The sequence below is a fragment of the Lithobates pipiens genome, unplaced genomic scaffold, assembly GCF_037356315.1.
Source record: "Lithobates pipiens isolate NorthernLeopardFrog02 unplaced genomic scaffold, aLitPip1_a1.2 Scaffold_7, whole genome shotgun sequence".
NCBI lineage: Eukaryota > Metazoa > Chordata > Amphibia > Anura > Ranidae > Lithobates > Lithobates pipiens.
The window spans coordinates 541,034-566,671 of record NW_027507892.1 but is presented as its reverse complement, the minus strand read 5'-3'; the positions used below and the strand labels follow the sequence as shown (position 1 = coordinate 566,671).

The 25,638-nt window shown below is 49.2% G+C and overlaps 1 protein-coding gene across 1 annotated transcript in view; it reads left to right on the top strand.

Annotated features, from left to right (window-relative positions):
- LOC143959292 (leucine-rich repeat serine/threonine-protein kinase 1-like) overlaps window positions 1–6,871 on the top strand; it is a gene marked incomplete in the record, with an annotated part of 364,255 nt that extends 357,384 nt beyond the window's left edge. Inside the window, 1 exon segment of the mRNA XM_077467970.1 lies at window positions 6,354–6,871. Within this exon segment, the coding sequence (XP_077324096.1) occupies window positions 6,354–6,531 (178 nt within the window).
- Window positions 6,872–25,638: the final 18,767 nt, after the last annotated feature.

The window sequence follows — 25,638 nt, the reverse complement described above, 5'->3', positions numbered from 1 at the left end:
TTCTGTTCCATGACATTCCCACCTTGATCACATCCTATACATTTGCATACCCCAAATCTCTTAAACACGGCAAAAAGCCTAACTCCGTGTCTTTGGAAGCAGGCCTGGTGTCATTCATTACTAGATTGGAAATAAACAAGTAGAGGTCATTAAAGTGATCATAACCTCTTGGTGCCGACAGTACGCAAATACGTGGCCTCTCGGTGGGTGGGCCTTGACGCTGAGCGGCCACATATTTGTGTAACCAAATGTAAATACAGTTGTGTGTAGAGCGCGCGTCTTGTGCGCTCCTGACACAGTTACGGGAGGATTTACTGTGTTGATGAGGAAATCGAGCGATTTTCTTTCTTTCCACCCGCGATGGAAGGAAAGAAAATCGAATCCTCTATGGGGTGCTTAAAGCAGAACTTTACCCATAACAACTTTAAAAAAAGAATGTTTGTTTTTAGCAAGGAACATACATTCCAAAATAATAAATTGCTACCAAAATTAGTATGTGCTGTAAATTGCCTCCAGCATTGTTCTTGTTTCTTCTTGCTGCAGGCTGCCATTTTGCTGAAGCCCGGATCTCCTGAGCAGCGGTAGATCATAAAACGGAACTAAACCCATCGATTTAATAGTTTCAAAACAGTTACGTTCCTTGACTACCGGTATTGCTAAGACCCCTTTCACATGCTTTTCAGGCGCTCATGCCTCCCCAGTGTGTATACACCGCTCCCAAAACGCCTTGCCCATTGAAATGAATGCAAAGCACTTCGGCAGCGCCGCAACACGGGTGCTTTTAACCCTTTCTTCGGCCGCTAGCAGGGGTTAGAAGTACCCGGCTAGTGGCCGAAAAAAAGTGCCGCTATACCACCCCTCCCCCTCCCGCCTGCTTGCCTGAGAAACAATCTGACAGTGCATCCATAAAGAGGACTTGTCATCCTTATTTCTATTAGAAGGGATGTTTACATTCCTTGTAATAGGAATAAAAGTGATCAAAAAAATAATAAATAAAAGGCATAGTGTAAAATATTTAAAAAAAAATGTTTAAAGTGCCTCCATCCCTCCGTGTTTGTGTGGAGATGCAAACACATACATAAGTTGCGCATGCATATGTAAACGGTATTCGCACCACACATATGAGATATCGCTGCAGACGCTGGAACAAGAGGAATAATTCTAGCATGAGACCTCCTGTATAACTCTAAACGGGTAACCTGTAAAGGCACTTAAATCGCCGCCTACGGAGATTTTTAAGTACTCCAGTTTGTCGCCATTCCACGAGCGTGCGCAGTTTTAAAGCATGACGTGTTGGGTATCTATTTACTCAGTGTAACATGATCTTATGCCACGTACACACTATCGAAATTCTCTTCGGAAAAAGCTCTGATGGTTTTTCCGTCGGAATTCCAACGGAATTCCGCTCAAACTGTCTTGCCTACACACCGTCACACCAAATTCTGACCGCCAAGAACATGGGGATGTAAAACACGTACGACGGGACTATAAAAAGGAAGTTCAATACCCAGTAGCCAATAGCTTCCATCTCATAGCTGAATCTGAGCACGCGTGAGCTTTTGCGCTTCGGAATTGCATACACACGATCGGAATTTCCGATAGAAAGTTTTTCCATCGGGAAAATTGAGAACATGCTATCAAATTTTTGCTGGCGGGAATTCGGACAGCTAAATTCCGATGGAGCATACACCCGGTCGAATTTTCCGATGAAAAGCTCTCATCTGTCTTTTGCTGGCCGAAATTCTGATCGTGGCATTACACATTATACAAAAAAATTAAAAATGGGGTAAATATTGTGTTTTGTTTTTGTTTTTCAATTCACTAAAGTGTATTTTGTCCCAAAAGATTGCGTTTGCAAAACTCCTGCGCAAATAACATTTGATTTAAAAAAAAAAAAAATCACCATTTTATTCCGTAGAGTAATGTGCATGGACATACTGATTTAAACTTGTAAACAAAAAGTGCCAGAAGTGGTTAAAGGGTAACTCCACTTTCATGGGGAAAATAAATATCTAATAAAGAAAAAATAATATAGCGTATATAATTGCGACATTAATCATATTATGATTAAATGTTCTTAAAAATGACCTTTCCATTTCAATCTACAGCCACTGTAATTTTCTGAGAATGCAATATGGCCACCTGGAGTTGGTCTGTACACAGAGTGTGTACTGACCACTCCCCAGAAACCATTTCCTGCTTGTGTGATTGGCTCACCAATTTTCCCAGAAGTCTGCCTAAGATACAAGTCAGATTTCAGGCATCCCCTGCAACAAAAATGTCATGTTTGGAGATATACCTTCAATAGGAGCACATCTAAAGCAGTGGTTCTCAACCCTTCTAGTGCTGTGACCCCTTGATAATATTTCCCGAAGTTGTGGGGACCCCTAACAATAAAATTATTTTCATAGCGTGGGTTGTCAGCACCCAAGGCAAGACAAGTAATTTGGGCTCCTGACCCACGAACATTGAGTCCCTTCCACTCGTACAGTATTAAAACCCCTTATGGTACATTTTGGGTTATACCCCTCTTTCTCTTTGTTCTCCTTTCTTTCACTTTTATCTCTCTCTATCCTAATTTCTTTTTTTTTTTTTTTCCCATCCCTCTCTCTAGCCATCTTTCTTGTTCTTTCTCTTATTCCTTGTTTCCCTTTTTCTTTGTTCCTCTCCCTTCCATGTATTTGTATTCCTTCTCTTACTCCTTGGTGGGGGGAATGGGATGAGTGTCAGTGCTGGCGGGGAGTTGGGATGAGTGTCAGTGCTGGCGGAGAGTTGGGATGAGTGGCAGTGCTGGCGGGGAGTTGGGATGAGTGGCAGTGCTGGCGGGGAGTTGGGATGAGTGTCAGTGCTGGCGGAGAGTTGGGATGAGTGGCAGTGCTGGCGGGGAGTTGGGATGAGTGGCAGTGCTGGCGGAGAGTTGGGATGAGTGGCAGTGCTGGCGGGGAGTTGGGATGAGTGGCAGTGCTGGCGGGGAGTTGGGATGAGTGGCAGTGCTGGCGGGGAGTTGGGATGAGTGGGCAGTGCTGGCGGGGAGTTGGGATGAGTGGGCAGTGCTGGCGGGGAGTTGGGATGAGTGGGCAGTGCTGGCGGGGAGTTGGGATGAGTGGGCAGTGCTGGCGGGGAGTTGGGATGAGTGGCAGTGCTGGCGGGGAGTTGGGATGAGTGGGCAGTGCTGGCGGGGAGTTGGGATGAGTGGGCAGTGCTGGCGGGGAGTTGGGATGAGTGGGCAGTGCTGGCGGGGAGTTGGGATGAGTGGGCAGTGCTGGCGGGGAGTTGGGATGAGTGGGCAGTGCTGGCGGGGAGTTGGGATGAGTGGGCAGTGCTGGCGGGGAGTTGGGATGAGTGGGCAGTGCTGGCGGGGAGTTGGGATGAGTGGGCAGTGCTGGCGGGGAGTTGGGATGAGTGGGCAGTGCTGGCGGGGAGTTGGGATGAGTGGCAGTGCTGGCGGGGAGTTGGGATGAGTGGCAGTGCTGGCGGGGAGTTGGAATGAGTGGCAGTGCTGGCGGGGAGTTGGGATGAGTGGCAGTGCTGGCGGAGAGTTGGGATGAGTGGCAGTGCTGGCAGGGAGTTGGGATGAGTGGCAGTGCTGGGGAAGAGTTCTGATCGGCCAACCTGGGTGCTCTTGATCAAGGTCATCTGCTGATCTGAGAACTGTAGTGGGGACTTTTAATGGCAACTCTAATCACAGGTAGTGTTACTCACTATGTCTCCAGCTTCGCAGTGTCTCGCAGCAGTGACCCCTATGCTGAAATCAGGAGATAGGGTCTCCTCCAGCCTCTCCCACTTCACATTCCTCACCAGTCAGCTGACCTCTAGTCTCTGCTTCCCACCAATGCTGGAACTGAATAGGCAACTGCCAAAAGGCTAAATGGGTGGCCACGGGCTCCAGGGACAGCCCTGCTGGGCAGCTGCGAAAAGGTTGAGAGAGAGGTGCGGGCTTCAGTAACAGCCCAGGATTTGGTGACCCCTGGCAAATCGCCATTTGACCCCCGAGGGGGATTCCGGCCTCCAGTTTGAGAACCACTAATCTAAAGGGATGCAGGCCCAGAATATTTCCTAATTAGTGCTCTGCAGCTGCACAGCTGACAGTTAATTATGAAACCACGCCCATTAGACCCACTAAGCACAGAGGCACAGACAAACACACATTGGATTACTTCAGAATAACAAAAGTTAGGAATCTGCAACAAAGCTTGTTATACTCCTTGCAACGTACATTGATCACCCAGAGAGGAATGTTTATTTTCTCAACAAAAGTGGAGTTACGCTTTAAGAAGAATACACTAGCGATCAGTGTGAAAATAATACTTCTTCATAGTTCAGTTTGCACTGCTGCTGTTTTGTTACATAGTTAGTCAGGTTGAAAAAAGACACAAGTCCATCCAGTTCAACCATAAAAAATAAATAAAATAAAAAATATCATACAATCCCATATACACAACCCTATACCCACAGTTGATCCAGAGGAAGGCGAAACCGTCAGTACCCAGTTATATTATGTACATTTAGGAAAGAATCCTGGCCTTTCTGAAAGCAATATACTGAGTTTGCCAGAACCACCTCTGGCGGGAGTCTATTCCACATTTTTTTCACAGCTCTTACTGTAAAGAAACCTTTCTGTATTTGGAGATTAAATCTTTTTTCCTCTAGACGTAAAGAGTACCCCCTTGTCCTCAGTGTTTGACCGTAAAGTGAATAACTCAACACCAAGTTCACTATATGGACCCCTTAATCTCTTCTTCTCAGGAGGGAATAAATTCAGTTCCTCTAACCTTTCCTCATAGCTGAGTTCCTCCATGCCTCTTATCAGTTTGGTTGTCTTTCTCTGCACTTTCTCCAGTTCCTGTATATCCTTTTTGAAAACTGGAGCCCAAAACTGAACTGCATATTCCAGATGAAGTCTTACTAATGATTTGAACAGGGGCAAAGTTATATCTCTCTCTCTGGAGTCCATACCTCTCCTAATACAAGAAAGGACTTTGCTCGCTTTGGAAACCACAGCTTGGCATTGCATTTTATTATTGAGCTTATGATCTACCAAAACCCCCAGATCCTTCTCCACCATTGATTCCCCCAGATCCTTCTCAACCATTGATTCCTTCAGATCCTTCTCCACCATTGATTCACCCAGATCCTTCTCCAACGTTGATTCACTCAGATCCTTCTCCACCATTGATTCCCCCAGATCCTTCTCCACCATTGATTCCCCCAGATCCCTCTCCACCATGTATTCTCCCAGATCCCTCTCCACCATGGATTCCCCCAGATCCTTCTCCACCATGGATTCCCCCAGATCCTTCTCCACCATGGATTTCCCCCGGATCCTTCTCCACCATGGATTCCCCCCATATCCTTCTCCACCATGGATTCCCCCCATATCCTTCTCCACCATGGATTCTTCCCAGATCCTTCTCCACCATGGATTCCCCCCAGATCCTTCTCCACCATGGATTCCCCCCAGATCCTTCTCCACCATGGATTCCCCCCAGATCCTTCTCCACCATGGATTCCCCCCAGATCCTTCTCCACCATGGATTCCCCCCATATCCTTCTCCACCATGGATTCTTCCCAGATCCTTCTCCACCATGGATTCCCCCCAGATCCTTCTCCACCATGGATTCCCCCCAGATCCTTCTCCACCATGGATTCCCCCCAGATCCTTCTCCACCATGGATTCCCCCCAGATCCTTCTCCACCATGGATTCCCCCCAGATCCTTCTCCACCATGGATTCCCCCCAGATCCTTCTCCACCATGGATTCCCCCCAGATCCTTCTCCACCATGGATTCCCCCAGATCCTTCTCCACCATTGATTCCCCCCAGATCCTTCTCCACCATGGATTCCCCCCAGATCCTTCTCCACCATGGATTCCCCCCAGATCCTTCTCCACCATGGATTCCCCCCAGATCCTTCTCCACCATGGATTCCCCCCAGATCCTTCTCCACCATGGATTCCCCCCAGATCCTTCTCCACCATGGATTCCCCCCAGATCCTTCTCCACCATGGATTCCCCCAGATCCTTCTGGGGGAGTGCATAACTTTATATTTATCAACATTAAACGTCATTTGCCACATAGTCACCCAATTAGACAGAGCATTTAGGTCAGCTTGTAAGTTGGAGACATCCTGTAAGGACGTTATTCCACTGCATAGCTTGGTGTCATCTGCAAAGACAGAAATGTTACTTTTAATCCCAGACCCGATATCATTTATAAAGATATTAAAAAGTAAGGGTCCCAACACTTAACCTTGGGGTACACCACTGATAACCTTACACCATTCAGAGTAAGAATCATTTTGCTTTCTTTGCTGTAAACAGATATGTGATGGGTCTGTGCTCTGCCTTCCAGGGTCTGTATAGAAGCTGCTGTCGTGTCCAAGGATTCCGTGGTGTGCTGCCTGCAGAGTGACACCCTGGGCTGGATCCTGTCAGTCTGGAGAGGATGGGGGGCTGCAGAGTTTGACATTTTCTATAATTCAGCTGATGAACTCCGGAGACTGGAGACCTGCATGAGAAAGAGGAGATAGCACAGCGACGGTGATGTGAACTCGCATATGACGGCTTCCTCCGCTTTTCACATCTCTAATGAACCCCCCCAGTGGAGTTGTCATCCTGGATGAAGTCATAGGAACGGCGTGGAGGAAAGCGATCTCTATGAAGCCTTTAATGAAGCAAAAGTGAGGCTTGGAGGAAGAGCAAAGTATCAGGAGCCGTTTCTTCCAGCAGTCTTGTGGAACAGAAGATGCAATAACTGCAGCAGCATTTAAGGACAACACTAAATGCAGTATAAATGCAATATATAGGCGCAGAGCAGACAACTGCTAATGATGGAGGTAGGCAAATAAAGGTTGCCTGGTGGTAACTGTCCTCAGGGGTGTCCGGTATAGATTGGACAGTCTGATGTCCAAGAACTTAGAGTAATAGAGTATTTATTGTATGCACTAGCTGTGCTAGATTGCAAAGCTGTAAGATTTATGTACTGGTTTTGCAAACTGTAAAGCTGCAGAACATAAAGAACAATACTGTAAAGTCCCCGCCCAGGCCGTACCATACCCAGCAAGAGCTTCCATCTCGTCAGCTCTTCTCATTCTCTTCTCCCCCAGATCTGCAACTCCTGGCAGCTTGTAGAGCACTTTCAGCAACGACCTTTAATGTACATGTGCAAAGTGCTGCCGACTTCAGTGTTCCCAGATTCCTCTGGGAGAGTAGAAACCTCAGACTGCCACAATAAGGGCCCTTCACACCTATGCCCACGCACTAACATGCATTTCTATACTTTGATGCACTTTTTTTGTTTATTTGTTATGCAAAGGGTAGTAAAAAAAAAAAAACATAACGGTCCCCATTCACACGTGTGTGTTTTTGGAGCAGTAAAATGCAACTGCTGGCAAAATGAAAGATGAGATCTGAGCCGTTATGCCGACTGTCCGTGGAAAATACCGGAGTATGAACACTGCCATCGATTATAATGGCACAGATATGATCCTGCATTTTGCCTATAGCTGCATATATATTTAAAGCCCAACTCTGGGAAAAGCAGAGACAGACCCACTGCAAGGGTTAAATGCTTCCTTAGGACTGGGACAGAGGTCTTAACATTTTTGGTATGAGGGCCAAATCACAATCAAATCCCAAATCAACTTGAGTCCCCACTTACATCAATGACCCCATCAGAGGCCCCTATATATCAGAGTCCCCTTCAGAGTCCCCCCTTACCTCAGGGCCCCCTTCAGAGTCCCCCCTTACCTCAGGGCCCCCTTCAGAGTCCCCCCTTACCTCAGGGCCCCCTTCAGAGTCCCCCCTTACCTCAGGGCCCCCTTCAGAGTCCCCCCTTACCTCAGGGCCCCCTTCAGAGTCCCCCCTTACCTCAGGGCCCCCTTCAGAGTCCCCCCTTACCTCAGGGCCCCCTTCAGAGTCCCCCCTTACCTCAGGGCCCCCTTCAGAGTCCCCCCTTACCTCAGGGCCTCCTTCAGAGTCCCCCCTTACCTCAGGGCCCCCTTCAGAGTCCCCCCTTACCTCAGGGCCCCCTTCAGAGTCCCCCCTTACCTCAGGGCCCCCTTCAGAGTCCCCCCTTACATCAGGGCCCCCTTCAGAGTCCCCCCTTACATCAGGGCCCCCTTCAGAGTCCCCCCTTACACCAGGGCCCCCTTCAGAGTCCCCCCTTACACCAGGGCCCCCTTCAGAGTCCCCCCTTACACCAGGGCCCCCTTCAGAGTCCCCCCTTACACCAGGGTCCCCTTCAGAGTTCCCCCTTACACCAAGGTCCCCTCCACCATCCCCCCCTTACATCAGGGTCCCCTCCAGAGTCCCCCCCCCTTACATCAGGGTCCCCTCCAGAGTCCCCCCTCCCTTACATCAGGGTCCCCTCCAGAGTCCCCCCCCCTTACATCAGGGTCCCCTCCAGAGTCCCCCCCCCCTACATCAGGGTCCCCTCCAGAGTCCCCCCCTTACATCAGGGTCCCCTCCAGAGTCCCCCCCCCTTACATCAGGGTCCCCTCCAGAGTCCCCCCCCTTACATCAGGGTCCCCTCCAGAGTCCCCCCCCTTACATCAGGGTCCCCTCCAGAGTCCCCCCCCCCTTACATCAGGGTCCCCTCCAGAGTCCCCCCCCCCTTACATCAGGGTCCCCTCCAGAGTCCCCCCCCCCCTTACATCAGGGTCCCCTCCAGAGTCCCCCCCCCCCCTTACATCAGGGTCCCCTCCAGAGTCCCCCCCCCTTACATCAGGGTCCCCTCCAGAGTCCCCCCCCTTACATCAGGGTCCCCTCCAGAGTCCCCCCCCCCTTACATCAGGGTCCCCTCCAGAGTCCCCCTCCTTGTATCAGGGTCCCCTCCAGAGTCCCCCTCCTTGTATCAGGGTCCCCTCCAGAGTCCCCCCCTTACATCAGGGTCCCCTCCAGAGTCCCCCCCCCCTTACATCAGGGTCCCCTCCAGAGTCCCCCCCTTACAAAAAAGAAACTGGAGCCTTTAGTTTAGAACCACTTTATTGACATCAGGGGCTTCCGACCGCTGTTCAGGCTGTCTCCTGGCATCCTCCTTGCATCAGTGAGGATGACAATAGAGGACCTTAGAACACATATGTACAGGGCAGAAGAGGCGACAAGCACCAGTCATGCAGCAAGAAGGAGCCTGCAGGACTGGAGGATTGGGTAAGTAAACCCTTGGATTTAACCCTTGATGTGCAGGTCACTGGATTTTTACTTTTCTTCAAAGTTCAGCTTTGACGGCTCCAGAAAATCTGAGTAAAAAGCAGGGTGAGAAAAAAGGATTTTTTCATAATTAAAATGCGCTAAAAACACACAAATTCATGATGCGCTTGTTTTTGTGCATTTTTTCATACATTCCAGTGAGCTCATTTAACACATAGAAGCACTAAACTTTTACATATCCATACTTTTACATATTTACATGTGATACACATGTAAACCCAATCACTATATTCTCATATGATGTTTAACAGCTTAATGTCATTTCAATTTCAGTCTTTTTTTTAAATCTGCCGCATTTAAAAAATACCAGGTGATGGCGCCATGAAGGTCCTTGTTCAGGTATTCTCTGTTATAGGGTGACAATGCTCTGTACCTGGCTCACAGTTGCTCTCCTGCTACATGGGCTACCAGTGGAGACTATAAAGGGCTGTGTGTAGATATGGTTCCCCATCGTCCCCATTAGGAAGCCGGCGTTCTGACAAACTGTGGAACCCAGCAGAATATCCAACCAAGTCACTTCCTGTCATCTGCGCATGCGCAGTGCGTCAACGCTGACGTTAGGACACTGCATGTCAAATTCGTAGACCAACGGCCATGTTGCTTGGCCCTACGAAGCCACCCACCCAAGTCTTGGGTTTTGCGCTTATTTTTTAGGACTAAACGGAGCTTATATATTGAAATACTCTATTTTAAAATCCATCACACTATTTTCATGTTTAATTTTAAAAGCATCGGTGTTCTGGCAGATTAGCAAACCTGTCAGAGCTGCTGGATTTCCGCTGCTTTTAAAATTCAACATCAAAACCGTGTCACGGACTTCTAAATACTGTTTTGCACTATATAAGCTCAGTTTACTGGTAAAAACAACTGTGGAATGCAAGACTTGGGTGGGTGCAAAAAGATGTCCACTGCCGCCTTCTGGCAGCAGGCTCAGAACGATGGCGTGCGGGGTGTAGCAAGATGGTCGTCGGTCTACGAATTTTACATGCAGTGTCCTGACGTCAGCAATAACGCGCTACGCATGGGAAGAGGATGCGGTGCGCATGCACAGTGGTGTGAATTTCTGCAACAGCTGATTCCACGTCACAGGAAGTGACGTGGTTCGATATACTGCCTGGGTTCGACATTTTGTCACAACACCGGTTCTGAGAAATGATATGCAGCAGCCGACAGAGTAAGTGCATGTGCACGGGAAGTGGCTGTAATAAGAGTGTGAAGAGATCAGCAGCACTGGGATACAATCAAGGAAGCAAAAAAGGAGAAAACTGTTTTTTTTTTTTAAGAAAAGAGGTATTTTTATGGTAGTGCAGTTCTTTAATAAATTACAAGTTATCCAGCCATGGCCCATTCACACTGCTGCGCTAACTGCTTAATGGCATATGTTGACGCATGTTGCATTAAGACAAGTCATACATGTGATTGAGCTGGCATTGCACCTGACTGCATAAAAAAAAATGGACATGCACCAGAAGGAAGAGGGGTGAAGATGGATCCGGCCACCAGCAGGGACAGCACGGGCTTCGTTTGCAGGTAAGTGCAACATAATGGGCTAGCACGTAACGCATACTAGCCCATTATGCTTTAAGGTGGAAGTAAACTCTTTTACAGAAAAAAAAAAAGTTTCCACCTACAAGGCAAAATCATAATGTGATATGTATGCAACAAAGCCCTCCAACGGCGCGCTTTCACATCTGCAACGGCTTCAATCTTCACCCGGTCTTCCTTCCGGTTTAGCGGACTCCTTCCGTCTGACTGGCCACATCGCAATGACGTCACTCCCGCGCATGTGCGCTGGAGTCTCAGCCACCATGGAGAAGGAAGTGTCACCAGCACATCAGGATCTCCAAAAATTGGGCCCAAATTTTTAATCGCATAGTATCAAAAAAATAAATAGAAGCAACGTTTCGGAGCCACTCAGGACCCCTTCATCAGGCATGTGACCTGCCTGATGAAGGGGTCCTGCCTGGCTCCGAAACGTTGCTTCTATTTTTTTTTTTTTGATACTATGTGATTAAAATTTTGGACCCAATTTTTGGGGATCCTGATGTGCTGGTTACACTTCCTTCTCATGATTAAGGATGAGCTCCGGCGCGTTCGCACACCCCACGTGCAGAGCCCGCCAGGAAAGTCGGCACTGCGCTGCGCTAATCACAGGCAGTGAGACATTTCCCGATCTCTGCAGCTGCACATTGGGACAATGTCTCACTGCCTGGGATTAGCACAGCGCAGTGCCGACTTCCTGGCAGGCTCTGCACGTGGGCTGTGCGAACGCGCCGGAGCTCATCCTTACTCATGATTGCAGTCGGTTCCAGCCATTGGTCATTTCAGCACCCAATTTAAGATACAGCCGTTTTGTGCAGGAACGTGTGCATTGGGAGTATTTCATTGGAGCCCCGGCCACGGCACACAGCTCTAAAAGAACGGCATGGGTATGCTGTTCCTTCAGAGCGCATATCGCTGGTGACATCACCAGCTGCTGCTCACTAGGCTATCCTCATTTTACTTACAGGTAAGCTTTTTTTATGAGAGAGTTTACTACCACTTTAATGAATGAATAGCACTGCGTCACATCAACGTGTGTAATGTGCATTACTGGACATTGAGGTAGTCATGAGTGTTATTGCACCACAACAGTGTGAATGGACCCTTAGGGCTTAGATCTGCTTTACCACATGCTAAGCTGCAACACATGGGTGTGAACTAATCGCATAGGAGTGAATGGGGCCCTAAAGCACCCCGGCGGTTAGTAGCAGCAGATAGTTTATCCCAAATAGTCACCCTTTGCTGATGTACAAATGTCTCTTCATTCAATAAATGGGATGAACAAGATGTTTTTTTTTGTTTTTTTTTTTTTAACTGACCACTGGCTTTTTTATACATGTATAATATTAATTATATAATAAAAAGATATTTGGTGGTTGTTGGGTTTGTAAATCATTTTACTTTACTTTGTGGGAGAGCATTTCATTATTGTATATACTCGTAATTAAATGTCGAAAAAAAAGAAAAGTGGCCACATCGCAAACATCAATACGAGCAAATATAAATGAATAAAAGCAGAAAAGCACACTTGCATTATGGGTAAGTCAAGGGCTGCAAGGGTGTTATAAGCAGCGTAGACGGTGTCCTATCACAATGTCCCCCATCGGATAGTGTCTGCTGTGTACTGTGCATGCGCAGTACACAGGACAACCACATTCCAAAAATAGCCGAAGATGAACAGCGCCTGCGCCGTGAGTCCAGGTTCAAGGTTCAAGCTCCACCATCCAAGTGGACACAGAATTAGAATAAAAAGAGCCGAGCGCAGTAAGGCCATGCCCGTGGCGAGCGAAGCAGGCCCGCGAGGGGCCCTCTAATATGTGCAGCCCTATGTCCACTTGGATGGTGGGGCTTGCACCTCGACTCACGGCACAGGCGCCGTTCATCTTCAGAGATTTTCCGAATCTCCTGCTTCCGGGGCGGACACTTCTAGATGGCCGGACGCTATATGTCAGAACACCGGCAGCAGGGGCGTTGCTAGGTAGGTCTACAAAATAGCTGGGGCTAGAACCCATAGCAGCGTAGTAAAGAAAGTCATACGCTTGGGCGGGCATACACATGTATATAATATACGTGTGTGTGTATATATCCTCAGAGAGCCCCCACTTACATCAGGGTCCCCAGAGAGCCTCCTCCTTACATCAGGGTCCCCAGAGAGCTCCACACTTACATCAGGGTCCCCAGAGAACCCCCCACTTACATTAGGGTCCCCAGAGAGCCCCCTTACATTAGGGTCCTCAAAGAGCCTCCCTCTTAAATCAGGGTCCCCAGAGAGCCTCCCCCTTGCATCAGGTTCCCCAGAGAGCCCCCACTTACATCAGGGTCCCCAGAGAGCCTCCTCCTTACATCAGGGTCCCCAGAGAGCTCCTCACTTACATCAGGGTCCCCAGAGAGCCTCCTCCTTACATCAGGGTCCCCAGAGAGCCTCCTCCTTACATCAGGGTCCCCAGAGAGCCTCCTCCTTACATCAGGGTCCCCAGAGAGCCCCCACTTACATCAGGGTCCCCAGAGAGCCTCCTCCTTACATCAGGGTCCCCAGAGAGCTCCTCACTTACATCAGGGTCCCCAGAGAGCCTCCTCCTTACATCAGGGTCCCCAGAGAGCCTCCTCCTTACATCAGGGTCCCCAGAGAGCCTCCTCCTTACATCAGGGTCCCCAGAGAGCCTCCTCCTTACATCAGGGTCCCCAGAGAGCTCCTCACTTACATCAGGGTCCCCAGAGAGCCTCCTCCTTACATCAGGGTCCCCAGAGAGCCTCCTCCTTACATCAGGGTCCCCAGAGAGCCTCCTCCTTACATCAGGGTCCCCAGAGAGCCTCCTCCTTACATCAGGGTCCCCAGAGAGCTCCTCACTTACATCAGGGTCCCCAGAGAGCCTCCTCCTTACATCAGGGTCCCCAGAGAGCCTCCTCCTTACATCAGGGTCCCCAGAGAGCCTCCTCCTTACATCAGGGTCCCCAGAGAGCCTCCTCCTTACATCAGGGTCCCCAGAGAGCCTCCTCCTTACATCAGGGTCCCCAGAGAGCCTCGCCCTTGCATCAGGTTCCCCAGAGAGCCTCCCACTTACATCAGGGTCCCCAGAGAGCCTCCGCTCCCCTTGGGGACCCCTGCAGATACTCTGGGCCCCATATTCGGTGGTATAGCCCCAAAAGCCACCCCCTAACAATGCCACAGGCTGGCCGGCAAAAACGTCTGTCATGCACAGATGGTAGGGACCGCCAGAGGGGGGTAGCCAGTGTCTGCAGGCTTACTGGATCAAAGTAAGCAACCATTAGGGATGAAAAGTGAAAAGGGGGCGTGTACAATGCACTTCAGAGGCCCCGCCCCCATTTTTCAAGTATGTCCAATCGTGGAACGGGGAGGTGTTTTATACTGACGGCTGGAAGTCGGTAATGCAGGTGGGAGAGTGAATTGATTTTGACAGATTAAAAAGGGCCAATCAACTGGCAGGGGAGGGGGATGGGTGCAGGACGCTTAAAAAACACAAAAACAAAGAGGATTCAAAAACACAACAATATTGTCTCAGCATATCTGAGACAATATTGTTTCAGGTTGTGTTTTCGTATCCTCTTTGTTTTTGTGTTTTTATTTTTAACTGTCCTGCACCCATCCCCCTCCCCTGCCAGTTGATTGGCCCTTTTTAATCTGTCAAAATCAATTCACCCTCCCACTTGCATTACCGGCTTCACACTGCCGGTATAAAAGACATCCCCGTTCCATGATTGGGCGAACTTGAAATAGGAGGTGGAGCCTCTGAAACACATTGTACACGCCCCCTTTTCACCCTCAATGGTTGCCACTTTGATCCAGTAAGCCTGCAGACGCCGCCTACCACCCTCTGGCGGTCCCGGAGTCTGTGCATGACAGCTGTTTGCACCGGTGTTCTGGCAGATAGTGTCCTGTCATCATATAGTGTCCACCCCATACTGCGCATGCGGGGCAGAAGAAGCTTCAGAAAATCTCTGAAGCTGAATGGCGCCTGCGCCGTGAGTGGAGGTGGTAGCCCCACCATCCAAGCGGACATAGGGTTGTGAAAATTAGAGGGCCGCTCCCCACGCTTCGGGCTCGGCCTCGCTGCGCTCGGCTCTTTTTTATTCCTACTCTATGTCCACTTGGATGGTGGGGCTAGAACCTGGACTCATGGCACAGGCGCCGTTCATCCTCGGCTATTTTCGGAATCTGTGTTGCTATGCGCAGTACACAGCGGACGCTATCTGATTGGGGACCTTATATGATGGGACACCGGTGTTTGGTCGCGAAGTGCCCCTCATCAAGAAGTGCCTGGTATGTAGTGCGCATGCGCCGTATGGAACAGCACAACAGCTGATTTGCGGACCAGCTGGAGTGGCATGACCAGGGCGCATGCGCACATCGTAGGCGGCATCTCTCGAGATACCATTTCACAGGCACAATTTACACCTATACAAACAGGGGGAGACCATAGTTCTCTGATTGTGCATCGCTGCTGCTGGAGGGCGGCTAGTGGAACCGTCTGTTCGACACAGCAAACCTGCCCTTTCACACAGGCAAAACCAGCCATTCGACACAGCAAACCCGCCCTAAAACACAGACAAAACTGGACCATCAGCACACTGTAAAGCCGCCCCGCAACAGTGGGGCACAATGTGAGAACTACGGTCTCGCCCCGCTGTTTTTGTATAGCTATCAATTGTGGCTGTGAAATGGCATCTCTCATCGAGAGACGCCTCCTACGATGTGCGCTTGCGCCCCCGTCACGTCACTCCAGCTGATCGGCATATCAGCTGAAGTGCGGCTCAGTCCTGTGCATGCGCAGGCACTATTCGATGGGGGGTACTTCTCGACAGTACACCGGCTGTGCTGATCTTCATAGCTTTTGCAGCCCTTCGCTTACCTATATGTAAGTGTGCTTTTATGCTTTTATTAAATGATATATGCTTATATTGATGGTTGCGCTGTGGGCACTTTTGTTTTTTTACGTTATTGCAGATTCCCAGAGGCGAGGAGCCCTGCTGCACCACAATCTGAGCCGTCATCCATCCCCCACTCACATCTTCTCCTGTGATACATCCCACACTGACTTTCACTCAGGCCGATGAACAATGTATTCCACTCTGATCCATCCCACTGGAACCAAGACTCCAGAGGAGTACTGGACTTGGAGCCGCTCCGTTACATCTTAAAGTGGTTGTAAACCCTTACAACACACTTTGACCTACAGGTAAGCCTAGATTAAGGCTTACCTGTAGGTCCAACAAATATCTCTTAAACCTATACGGTTTAGGAGATATTTGCCTGATGACAGGCGCCGTAGACAGCGACGCGCAGGCGCACTGAGCGCGGCATTTCCAACAATGGATCTGCCGCGCGTGTCGGCTCCCGTGCACATGCGCGGGAGTGACGTCATCGCGGCTTCGCCGAATGACAGCGGCGGAGCTACGAGACGCCACCAGCAAGATGGATGCGCCGGACTACAGGGGACAGCGGCGACTTCGCTGGCTCCTGTGTCAGGTAAGTGACACATAATGGGCTACTGTGCGATGCGATGCATAGTAGTCCATTATGCTTTACCTTTGCAGGGAATGAAAGAGGAAGTAAACTCATCAGGGTTTACTTCCTCTTTAACCACTTGCTTACTGGGCACTTAAACCCCCCTCCTGCCCAGACCAATTTTCAGCGCTGATGCACTTTGAATGACAATTGCGCGGCCATATAACACTGTACCCAAATGACATTTTTATCATTTTTTTTCCCACAAATAGAGCTTTCTTTTGGTGGTATTTAATTACAGCTCGGAGTTTTATTTTTTGCTAAACAAACAAAAAAAGATGCAAAATAAAAATAAAAAAAATCATGTTTAATAGTTTGTTATAAAATTTTGCAAACAGGTCCATTGAAATGCGCTGATAAGGCGGCACTGGTGGGCACTGATAGGCACAGTTAAGGCGACCCTAATAGGCACAGATAAGGCAGTACTGATGGGCACAGATAAGGCGGCACTGATGGGCACAGATAAGATGGCACTGATGGGTGGCATGGATGGGTGTCACTAAGGGGCACTGATAGGTACCACTGATAGATGGGACTGATGGGCACTGATAGGTGGCTCTGATAGGTGGCACTGATGGGCTGCACTGATGGGCACTGGTAGATGACACTGTTGGGCACGGATATGTGGCACTGAGGTGCAGCACTGTTGAGGCAGATTGTGGGCACTGATAGGTGACACTGTAGGCACTGATAGGTGGCACTGTGGGTACTGATGTATGGCACTGTGGGCATTGATGTATGGCACTGTGGGCACTGATGGGTGGCACTTTTTTATATCTGGGTGGTACTGGCAGGGGGCAGGTGGGCACTGATAAGCTGTCCGTGATCGGGACTGATGTCCCGATCACGGCCGCCGGTGATCAGCTTTTTTTTTTTCTCTCATCGCGCTGTTTTGTCACATGATCAGCTGTCATTGGCTGACAGCTGATCATGTAAGGGGTCGGGATCGACCCCTTGCTCGGATCCGTGATCAGGTGCGTCTCATAGACTCGCCGATCACAGAGCGCGCCGCGCAGGCCGCTCGTGCACGGGACGACGTCAATAGACGTCGTCCTGGCAAAGCAGGTCCACGCTGTAGCCGTCATTCGGCTATAGCGCGGATCTCTAGTGATTAAAGTCCCTTCCAGCTGTGGATCCTTAGACCCCTTTCACACTGGGGTGTTTTTCAGGCGCTTTAGCGTTAAAAAAAAAAGCACACGTAAAACGCATGAAGGAAGCCGCAACTGCAATCCCAATGTAAAAGCCCGAGTGCTTTCACACGGAGGCGCTGCGCTGGCAGGGCGTCCAAAAAATTCCTGCAAGCAGCTTCTTTGCAGTGCTTTTGGAGCAGTGAATGCACCGCTCCTAAAGCGCCCCTTCCCATTGAAATCAATGGGAAGCGCCTGAAAAGCGACTGCAAAGCGCTTTTGGCAGCAGTGCTTTGTAGGCTCTTTTAACCCTTTATTTGGCCACTAGCGCCCAAATAGCGCTCGAAAAACGCTGGTAAAGCGCTGCTAGTTTAAGCTGCACTTTACGAGCGTTTTTCGGGCTCTGACATTGTGAAAGGCTCTTAAAGCACTCAGGCTTTCACATTGGGATTTCAGATGAGGCTTCTTTCGAGCGCTTTACAGGCACTTTTTTTACTGCTAAAGCGCCTGAAAAACGCCCCAGTGTGAAAGGGGTCTAAAAGTCCCTTCCACCTGTGGATCCTTAATCCTGAATTTTAAGGTTTGATGAGCCTGAACTTGCAATGAGACTTTTTTTTTTTTTTTTTTTTAGTACTGCTAATTAACCACTTGATCACTTGCAACACTGTACCCATATGAAATGTTTGTCCTTTTTTTCACACAAATAGAGCTTTCTTTTGGTGGTATTTAATCACCGCTGGGTTTTTTTTATTTTTTGCGCTATGAATCAATAAAAGACTGAAAATTCAGTAAAAAAAAATAAAAAAAAATCTCTTTCTGTTAAAATTTATTGGCGAGTATTGGCAGAGTACTGTCACTGAGCAGCGCTGTGGGCACTACACATCCAGCCCACATCGCTGCTGTCATCTCTCCCCCTCTGCCCTCCACTGTACCGAGCGGTACAGAGAGGGGAGGGAGGAACCGCCGTCATGACATGTCATTTGACGGAGCGATCACATGGTAAACGGCCGCTACCAGCAGCCGTTTACCGCTATCCGAGATGCGCTGGGTCTGGAAGATGTTTGCGGGAGCGTGCCCCAGGGGCAAGATTCTGGGAGGACGTCCACCCAGAAAAACACGACCGCGCTGTAGCCGTCTTTTGGCTATGGCCCGCTTGGCAAGTGGTTAAAGTGGAATGAAACTCCCCTGTATACTCTTCTCCACCACCCCAGGGATGCAGCGGTTACATCCCGCACTGGCCTCTGTCTCTCCTCCTGAGTCCTGTTTTTATTGGCCAACGGGGGATGACGTTGAAGTGGGCCGGGCGTGCACGCTGAGCTGCACATGCACATCTTAGTGTACATCCAGTTGGAAAACTAGGAGCAGGCAGTTAGGTGTGCATTATTGCAGAAGAGACATACAATGTCTAATTTGCTACAAAAAGCTGCCTGCTCGCAGTTCTACAAAACATAGGTTTTGTTCCACTTTAATCACTTCCATACCGGGCATTTTCACCCCCTTCCTGCCCAGGCCATTTTTCAGTTTTCAGCGCTGTCACACTTTGAATGACAATTGCGCGGTCATGCGACGTTCTACCCAAATTTAATTTTTATTTCCCCCCCCCCCCCACAAATAGAGCTTTCTTTTGGTGGTATTTGATCACCTCTGCTTTTTTTTATTTTTTGAGCTATGAATAAAAAAAGAGCATACATTTTGAAAAAAAAAAAAAAACACAATATTTATTACTTTTTGCTATAATAAATATCCTATTTTAAAAAAATCAAATTTCCCTCGGTTTAGGCCGATATGTATTCTTCTACATATTTTTGGTAAAAAAAAATCCCAATAAGCGTGTATTGATTGGTTTGCGCAAAAGTTATAGCGTCTACAAAATGGGGGATAGATTTTATTTTTATTTTATTTTTATTTTTTTACTACTAATGGTGGTGATTTTTATCATGACTGTGACATTGCGGCGGACAGATCGGACATTTTTGACACTATTTTGGGACCGCTCACATTTATAAAGCGATTGGTGCTATAAAAAATGCACCGATTACTGTATAAATGGGACTGGCAGGGAAGGGGTTAACACTAGGGGGTGCTGAAGGGGTTAAATGTGTGTCCTAGGGAGTGATCCTAACTGTGGGGGGAGGGGACTGACGAGGGGAGGAGACCGATCGGTGCTCCTCTGTACAAGGAACATCCGATCAGTTCTCCTCTCCCCTGACAGGACGTGGATCTGTGCGTTTACACCCACAGATCCACGTCCCGGCTCTGTTACCGGGCAATCTCGGGTGCCCGGCGGACATCGCGGGTGCCCGGCGGACATCGCGGCCGCCGGGCACGTGCACCAGGTCCCCAGCGATGCAGCGAGTGTGCACGCTCTCCACAATGCCGGGAAGCAGAGGGCGTCATATAACGCCCACCCGGAGGGAGGAACAGTTCCTGCCGCCGTCGTTTTACAATACGGCGGTAGGGAACTGGTTAAAGTAAGCTGGAATAGAAATCAGGAGGAGACTCCCGGCCATACATGGTTCGAAGTCTGCTGAACTGGCCAAGATTCAAACCATTAATGGTCAGGCGGAATGTCCATGGTTGATCAATTCATCAACTTGGGTACAACCAGCCTGCTGGATTCGCTTGCGATAATCACTGTCTTCTCCTGGTGGGAGTGCGTGACATATCGAAGAACTGTAAAAAAATATAAACCATTTAATCTCAATCAGGTGTTTTTCCATTAGTGAAAATTATTGTGATCACCAAAGCTGTGAATTAGTAATAAACAATAATCAAGTCCATATCAGGCTGGGTTCACACTGGTACGACATACGCTCTGACTTTGGGAGCTCATGTCCCATGACTTGTGTAAATCAATGATTTCCTATGGGAGCCATCTTAGCCACTTAAGCCCCGGACCAATTTGCAGCCAAAGGACCAGGCCCTTTTTTGCGATTCGGCACTGCGTCGCTTTAACTGACAATTGTGCGGTGGTGCGACGTGCCTCCCAAACAAAATTAACGTCCTTTTTTTCCCACAAACAGAGCTTTCTTTTGGTGGTATTTATTTTTTGCGCTATAAACAAAAATAGAGCGACAATTTTGAAAAAAAATGCAATATTTTTTACTTTTTGCAATAATAAATATCCCCAAAAAAACATTGTCATTTATACAGCAATCAGTGCTATTTAAATGCACTGATTCCTGTGTAAATGACACTGGCAGTGAAGGAGTTAACCACTAGGGGGCAGTGTAGGTGTTATGTATGACGTTATGTTTTTTTTTATTGTAGGGGGCGTGGCCTGGCATGTGACATCACTGATCGTCTTTCTATAAAAGGGAACAGACGATCGGTGACAGCCACGCTAGGAAGCACGGGGAGAGGTTTGTTTACACAGACCTCTCCTCGTTCTTCAGCTCTGTGACCCGATAGCGGGACACCAGCGGCGATCGGGTCCGCTGGTTCCACAGTCACGGAGCTCAGGACCGGGCTGGCGGCGGCGCGCTCCCGACCCACGGCTGGGCACTTAAAAAGCAACGTACAGGTACATGCTTGTGCCCAGCCCTGCAATTCTGCCGACGTACATCGGCGTGAGGTGGTTCTTAAGTGATTAACTGGTCCGACGCAAGTCGGTGCAACTTTGAAAAAGGTCCCTGCGCTACTTTGGTCCTTCTTCACCCCACTGAATATCATTGAAGTCGGATCAAAGTTGGATCCTTGTCCTAACCATCTGACTTGTGACATCTGACATGGTGATTATAGCAGCAGTAAAATTAATTTATGTCACACTGGGATTGTTTTGCTTGGTCAAAGGACAAGTCACATTATCTCAAAGTAGGAGCAAAATCTTACCTTGTTCATTCAAATCAGATGTAGGACCAATGTAGGACCAATGTCGCAGGGAAAAGTAGGATGACAGTGTTACAACAGTCGTGTTGTACCAGTGTGAACCCGGCCTCAATGAAATGTCCATATACATATAAATTCAATAAAAAGAAGACATTGGGGGATATTTACAAAAGGAAAATCCACTTTGCACTACAAGTGCACTTGGGAGTGCAGTCACTGTAAGTCTGAGGGGTAGATCTGAAATGAGGGGAGGCTCTGCTGATTTCATCATTCAATCATGTGCAAGATAAAAATAGGATTTTTGTACTCACCGTAAAATACTTTTCTCTGGAGTTCACTGACTGATGCAGCTCCTTTATTCTTGACCATCAGGTTTGTTACGCCACCTTCAGGAGAGGACTAGGCAGAACATGTTAACATGTACAAAAAACAGAACTTTCTAGTTCTGCCCAAGGGGCGGTCCCTTCAGTAACAACCCCCCAGCCTGCTTCCTGCAGCCTTAGTACGTCAACCAGCAGTATAACTTAAATCAATAGGAGGGGAGGGTGCCGTGTCAGTCAGTGAACTCCAGAGAAAAGGATTTTACGGTGAGCATAAAAATCCTATTTTCTATTTCGTTCACTGACTGACACAGCTCCTTTATTCTTGACCATCGGGACGTCCTCAAGCAGTATCATAACGAGGGGTGGAAACAGCATAAAAAAACTTCACCCACAACCAGAAGTGCTCCCTAACAGGGGAGTACCACCTTATCCAACCGCATCAGAACTTGCGGTAACAATGCAACCGTGCATTATACTCAAAGGTAAATGTATTTTCTTTAAACAGAAAAAGGAGTGCAGAATTGCAACATTACACGGCCGCCCGTAAAAACTTTGCGGCCAAAGCAGGCATCAGACGATGCGCTTACATCCACTCTGTAGAAAAACTTTTGCGGCCAAAGCAGTCATCAGATGATGCCCTTACATCCACTCTGTAGAATTCGGTAAAAATGTGACTGAACGACTAAATCACCGCCTACACACCAGAGCAACTGACACTCGAGGTCGGAAGCCCAGGAGGCCCCAATTGTCCTGGTAGAATGGGCCATGGTAGGAAAGGGGGGGCACCTGCCTCTTCAAGGTGTAGGCCTGTACCAAATCTGTCTGATCCACCGGGAAATGGTGGTCGACGAGACCACCATACCTATTTTTCGGACCAGCTACCGAAACGAACAGAGAATCTAACTCCCGAAGGGTAGCATGGCAGACAAATCTTTATAGCCCTGACCACGTCCAGGGAATAAAGGGCCACCTCTTAGGATATGTCGGTTTAGGACACAGAGATGGTAACACAATATCTTCATTGAGGTGGAACACTGAAACCACCTTCAGCAGAATGGAAGGTTGCAGACGCAACACCACCTTATGGGTAACCATAAGACAAGGCAGCCAGTTCCAAAACCCTCCTGGCCGATGTAATAGCCACTAGAAAGACCACTTTCTGGGAAAGAGTCAACAAGGGAATTTCTCTGATGTTCTCAAACGGCGGTTTCTGAAGCGCCGATAATACCAGGTTCAGATCCCATGGGGGTAACGGTTTACACACCGGAGGAACTACAAGTCGGACCCCCTGCACAAATGTGCTCACTAGAGTGAGATGCCAGGGGTCGCTGAATAAAGACAGCCAAGGCTGATATTGGTCCTTTAATGGTGCTTAAAGCCAACCTCTGGTCTACTCCTCGCTGTGGAAACCGCAGGATCCTGGAAACTGAATAGGTGCACAGATGCCATTCCTTCTCATCACACATAGAGTTGTATGCCTTCCAGGTACGACGGTATATCTTCCGTGAAGAAAATTTCCATGTTCCCAACATAGTTGAGTTCACAGAGTCCGATAGGCCTTGGTACCTTAGCATCTGGCTCTCAACAGCCATGCCGTTAAAACCAGTGATGGTAAAACAAGATGGAGAATCGGATCTTCACACAGAAGGTCCTCTTGCAACAACAGTTGCCAGGGAGCCTTCGCAACCAGGCGTACTAGGTCGGCATGTCAGGGACGCTGAGGCCAATCCGGGGCATTAGTATTACTGGAACCCCCTCGCTCTCCACTCTGCGGAGCAGACGTGGTAGTAGCTTTATCGGAGGAAAGTCGTAGATCAGCCGGTACTGATCCCATGGAACCACCAGCGCGATTGACGCGTCTGCTCAAGGATCTCTTATCCTGGATACAAATCTCAGCCCCTTCCGATTGAGACGGGAGGCCAGAAGATCCACGTCTGGTGTGCCCCACTGCAGGCATAGTAGCCTGGACATTTCTGGATGCAATGCCCATTCTCCTGGGCCCAGTATCTGGCGACTTAGGTAGTCCACCTGCCAGTTTTCAACTCCCGGGATGTAAATGGTCGACAAGGCCAGTACCTGTCGCTCTGTCCACTAAAGGATGTGAGCGACCTCCCGTGCTGCAGCCAAGCTACTTGTTCCTCCTTGATGGTAGACATAAGCCACCGGCTTGGTGTTGTCTGACCTGATCCTGATCGGACGCCCTCGTAGTCTCATCGACTATGTGGAGAGGCAACGCCTGATCGCTCGGAGTTCGAGCACATTGATCGGCAACTTGGGTTCCACACCCGACCAGAGACCCTGGGTCGACTGTACTCCCAGTACTCCACCCCAGCCAGTCAGGCTGGCATCTGTTGTGATCACAGTCCAATGCAGAGGTAGGAACGACTTCCCGGACCAAAGTGCCAGGAACCTCAGCCACCAAAGCAGAGAGTCCCTGACTGGCTTACCTGAATCTGCCGATCCAGGGATAACGGAGATTTGTCCCATTTCGTCAATATCTCCTTCTGCAAGACTCTGGTGTGAAACCGGGCGTAAGATACCGCCTCAAGGGAGGCTACCATGAGGCCCAGAGCTTGCATGCAGAAATGCAGCGACGACCACCTGCGGTTCAGCAATAGTTTTACCGTGGCTCTGAGAGTCTGCAGTTTTGTCTGAAGGGAGAACACTCTCGCTTCCATGGAGTCCAGCGGTAAGCCCAGGTACTCCAATCGCTGAATCGGTATGAACACCGACCTTTTTAGGTTCAACAGCCACCCAAATTCCTGCAGGGTTTGCATGGTGATCGCCACATCCTCATTTAATTCTGAGGCTGAAGCTGCTCTGAGAAGGAGATCGTCCAGATAACCTGTGATTGCGATCCCGCGTTGTCTCAACGCCAAAATTGGAGTCAATACCATGGTAAAGATTTGGGGTGCTGAAACCAAGCCAAAAAAGGGGGAGCCACAAACTGGTAGTGGGCTTCCCCGACTCTAATTTGCAGAACCCTCTGATGCCTGAGGCATATGGGTATGTGCAGGTACGCATCCTGGAGTCCAAAGATGCCAGAGAGTCCCCTTGATGATGTGCAGTGACTACTGAGCGAACTGATTCCATTCTGAATCTCTGTACTTTAACAAAGCAATGGAGGCTATTAGGTCCAAGATTGGAGGTACCCCTTCCTTTTTGGGGACTACAAAGAGATTGGAGTAGAACCCCTTAAACCTTTCTGACTCCAGAACAGGCACTACCACCCTGCGGCTTAGAAGGTCCCTTACCGCCCCCAATGAGGCCCCCCAGCGAGCCGGGAGTAAGGGTATGCTGGAGGGGAAGAGTCTCTTTGGTGGCCAAGAGAGGAACTCTATCTTGTAGCCAGAGGAAATCAGTTTGCAGATCCATTGGTCAGATAGCTGAGAGGCCCACCGGGCTGCAAACTCCCGAAGGCGACCCCCCACCTGTATGACGGGTGGGGGCAAACCTTCATGCAGTAGCACTTTTGCTCACAGGCTTGTTAGGCTTGCGGTTCCAGGGACGCTTTTGTCCTAAAGAGGTCGTCCTGCTGGACTGGGAGCGTTTAGCCGAAGTCCCGGACAGACTAAAAAACCTCTTTTGAGCGGAAAATGAGAGCCCTCTGCCTGTGGCGTGGCTCCTTAGCCCTCCTGGCCTGTGGGAGCAAGGTACTCTTCCCACCTGTGACATTCTTAATAATGTCATCCAACGAGGCTCCAAAGAGCCGCTCACCAAGGAAGGGTAGATCCGTCAAGGCTTTTTTAGATGCCTGGTCTACCGACCAGCATTTCAGCCAAATCAGGTGCCTCAGCACCACTGCTGACACTGAAACCCTGGATAGCAGAGGAAGCGTATCCAGAGCCGCATCCCAAGCGTACTTAAGACCGTGCACTAACTGGTCTGCTAGTTCCACGCAGATGGGAGTAGCCTGCTGCTTCTCCAATTTGCGGTGCAAAATTTTGCCCTTTCAGTAAGTGTCTGCGACACAAGTGCTGTGGTCAGTACTGGTTGTATTACTGACCCTCCAACCATAAATAAGGAACGGGCCACTGCCTCAGTTCCTGCGCGTGGGGTCCTTAACCACCAGAGCCCCCTTTA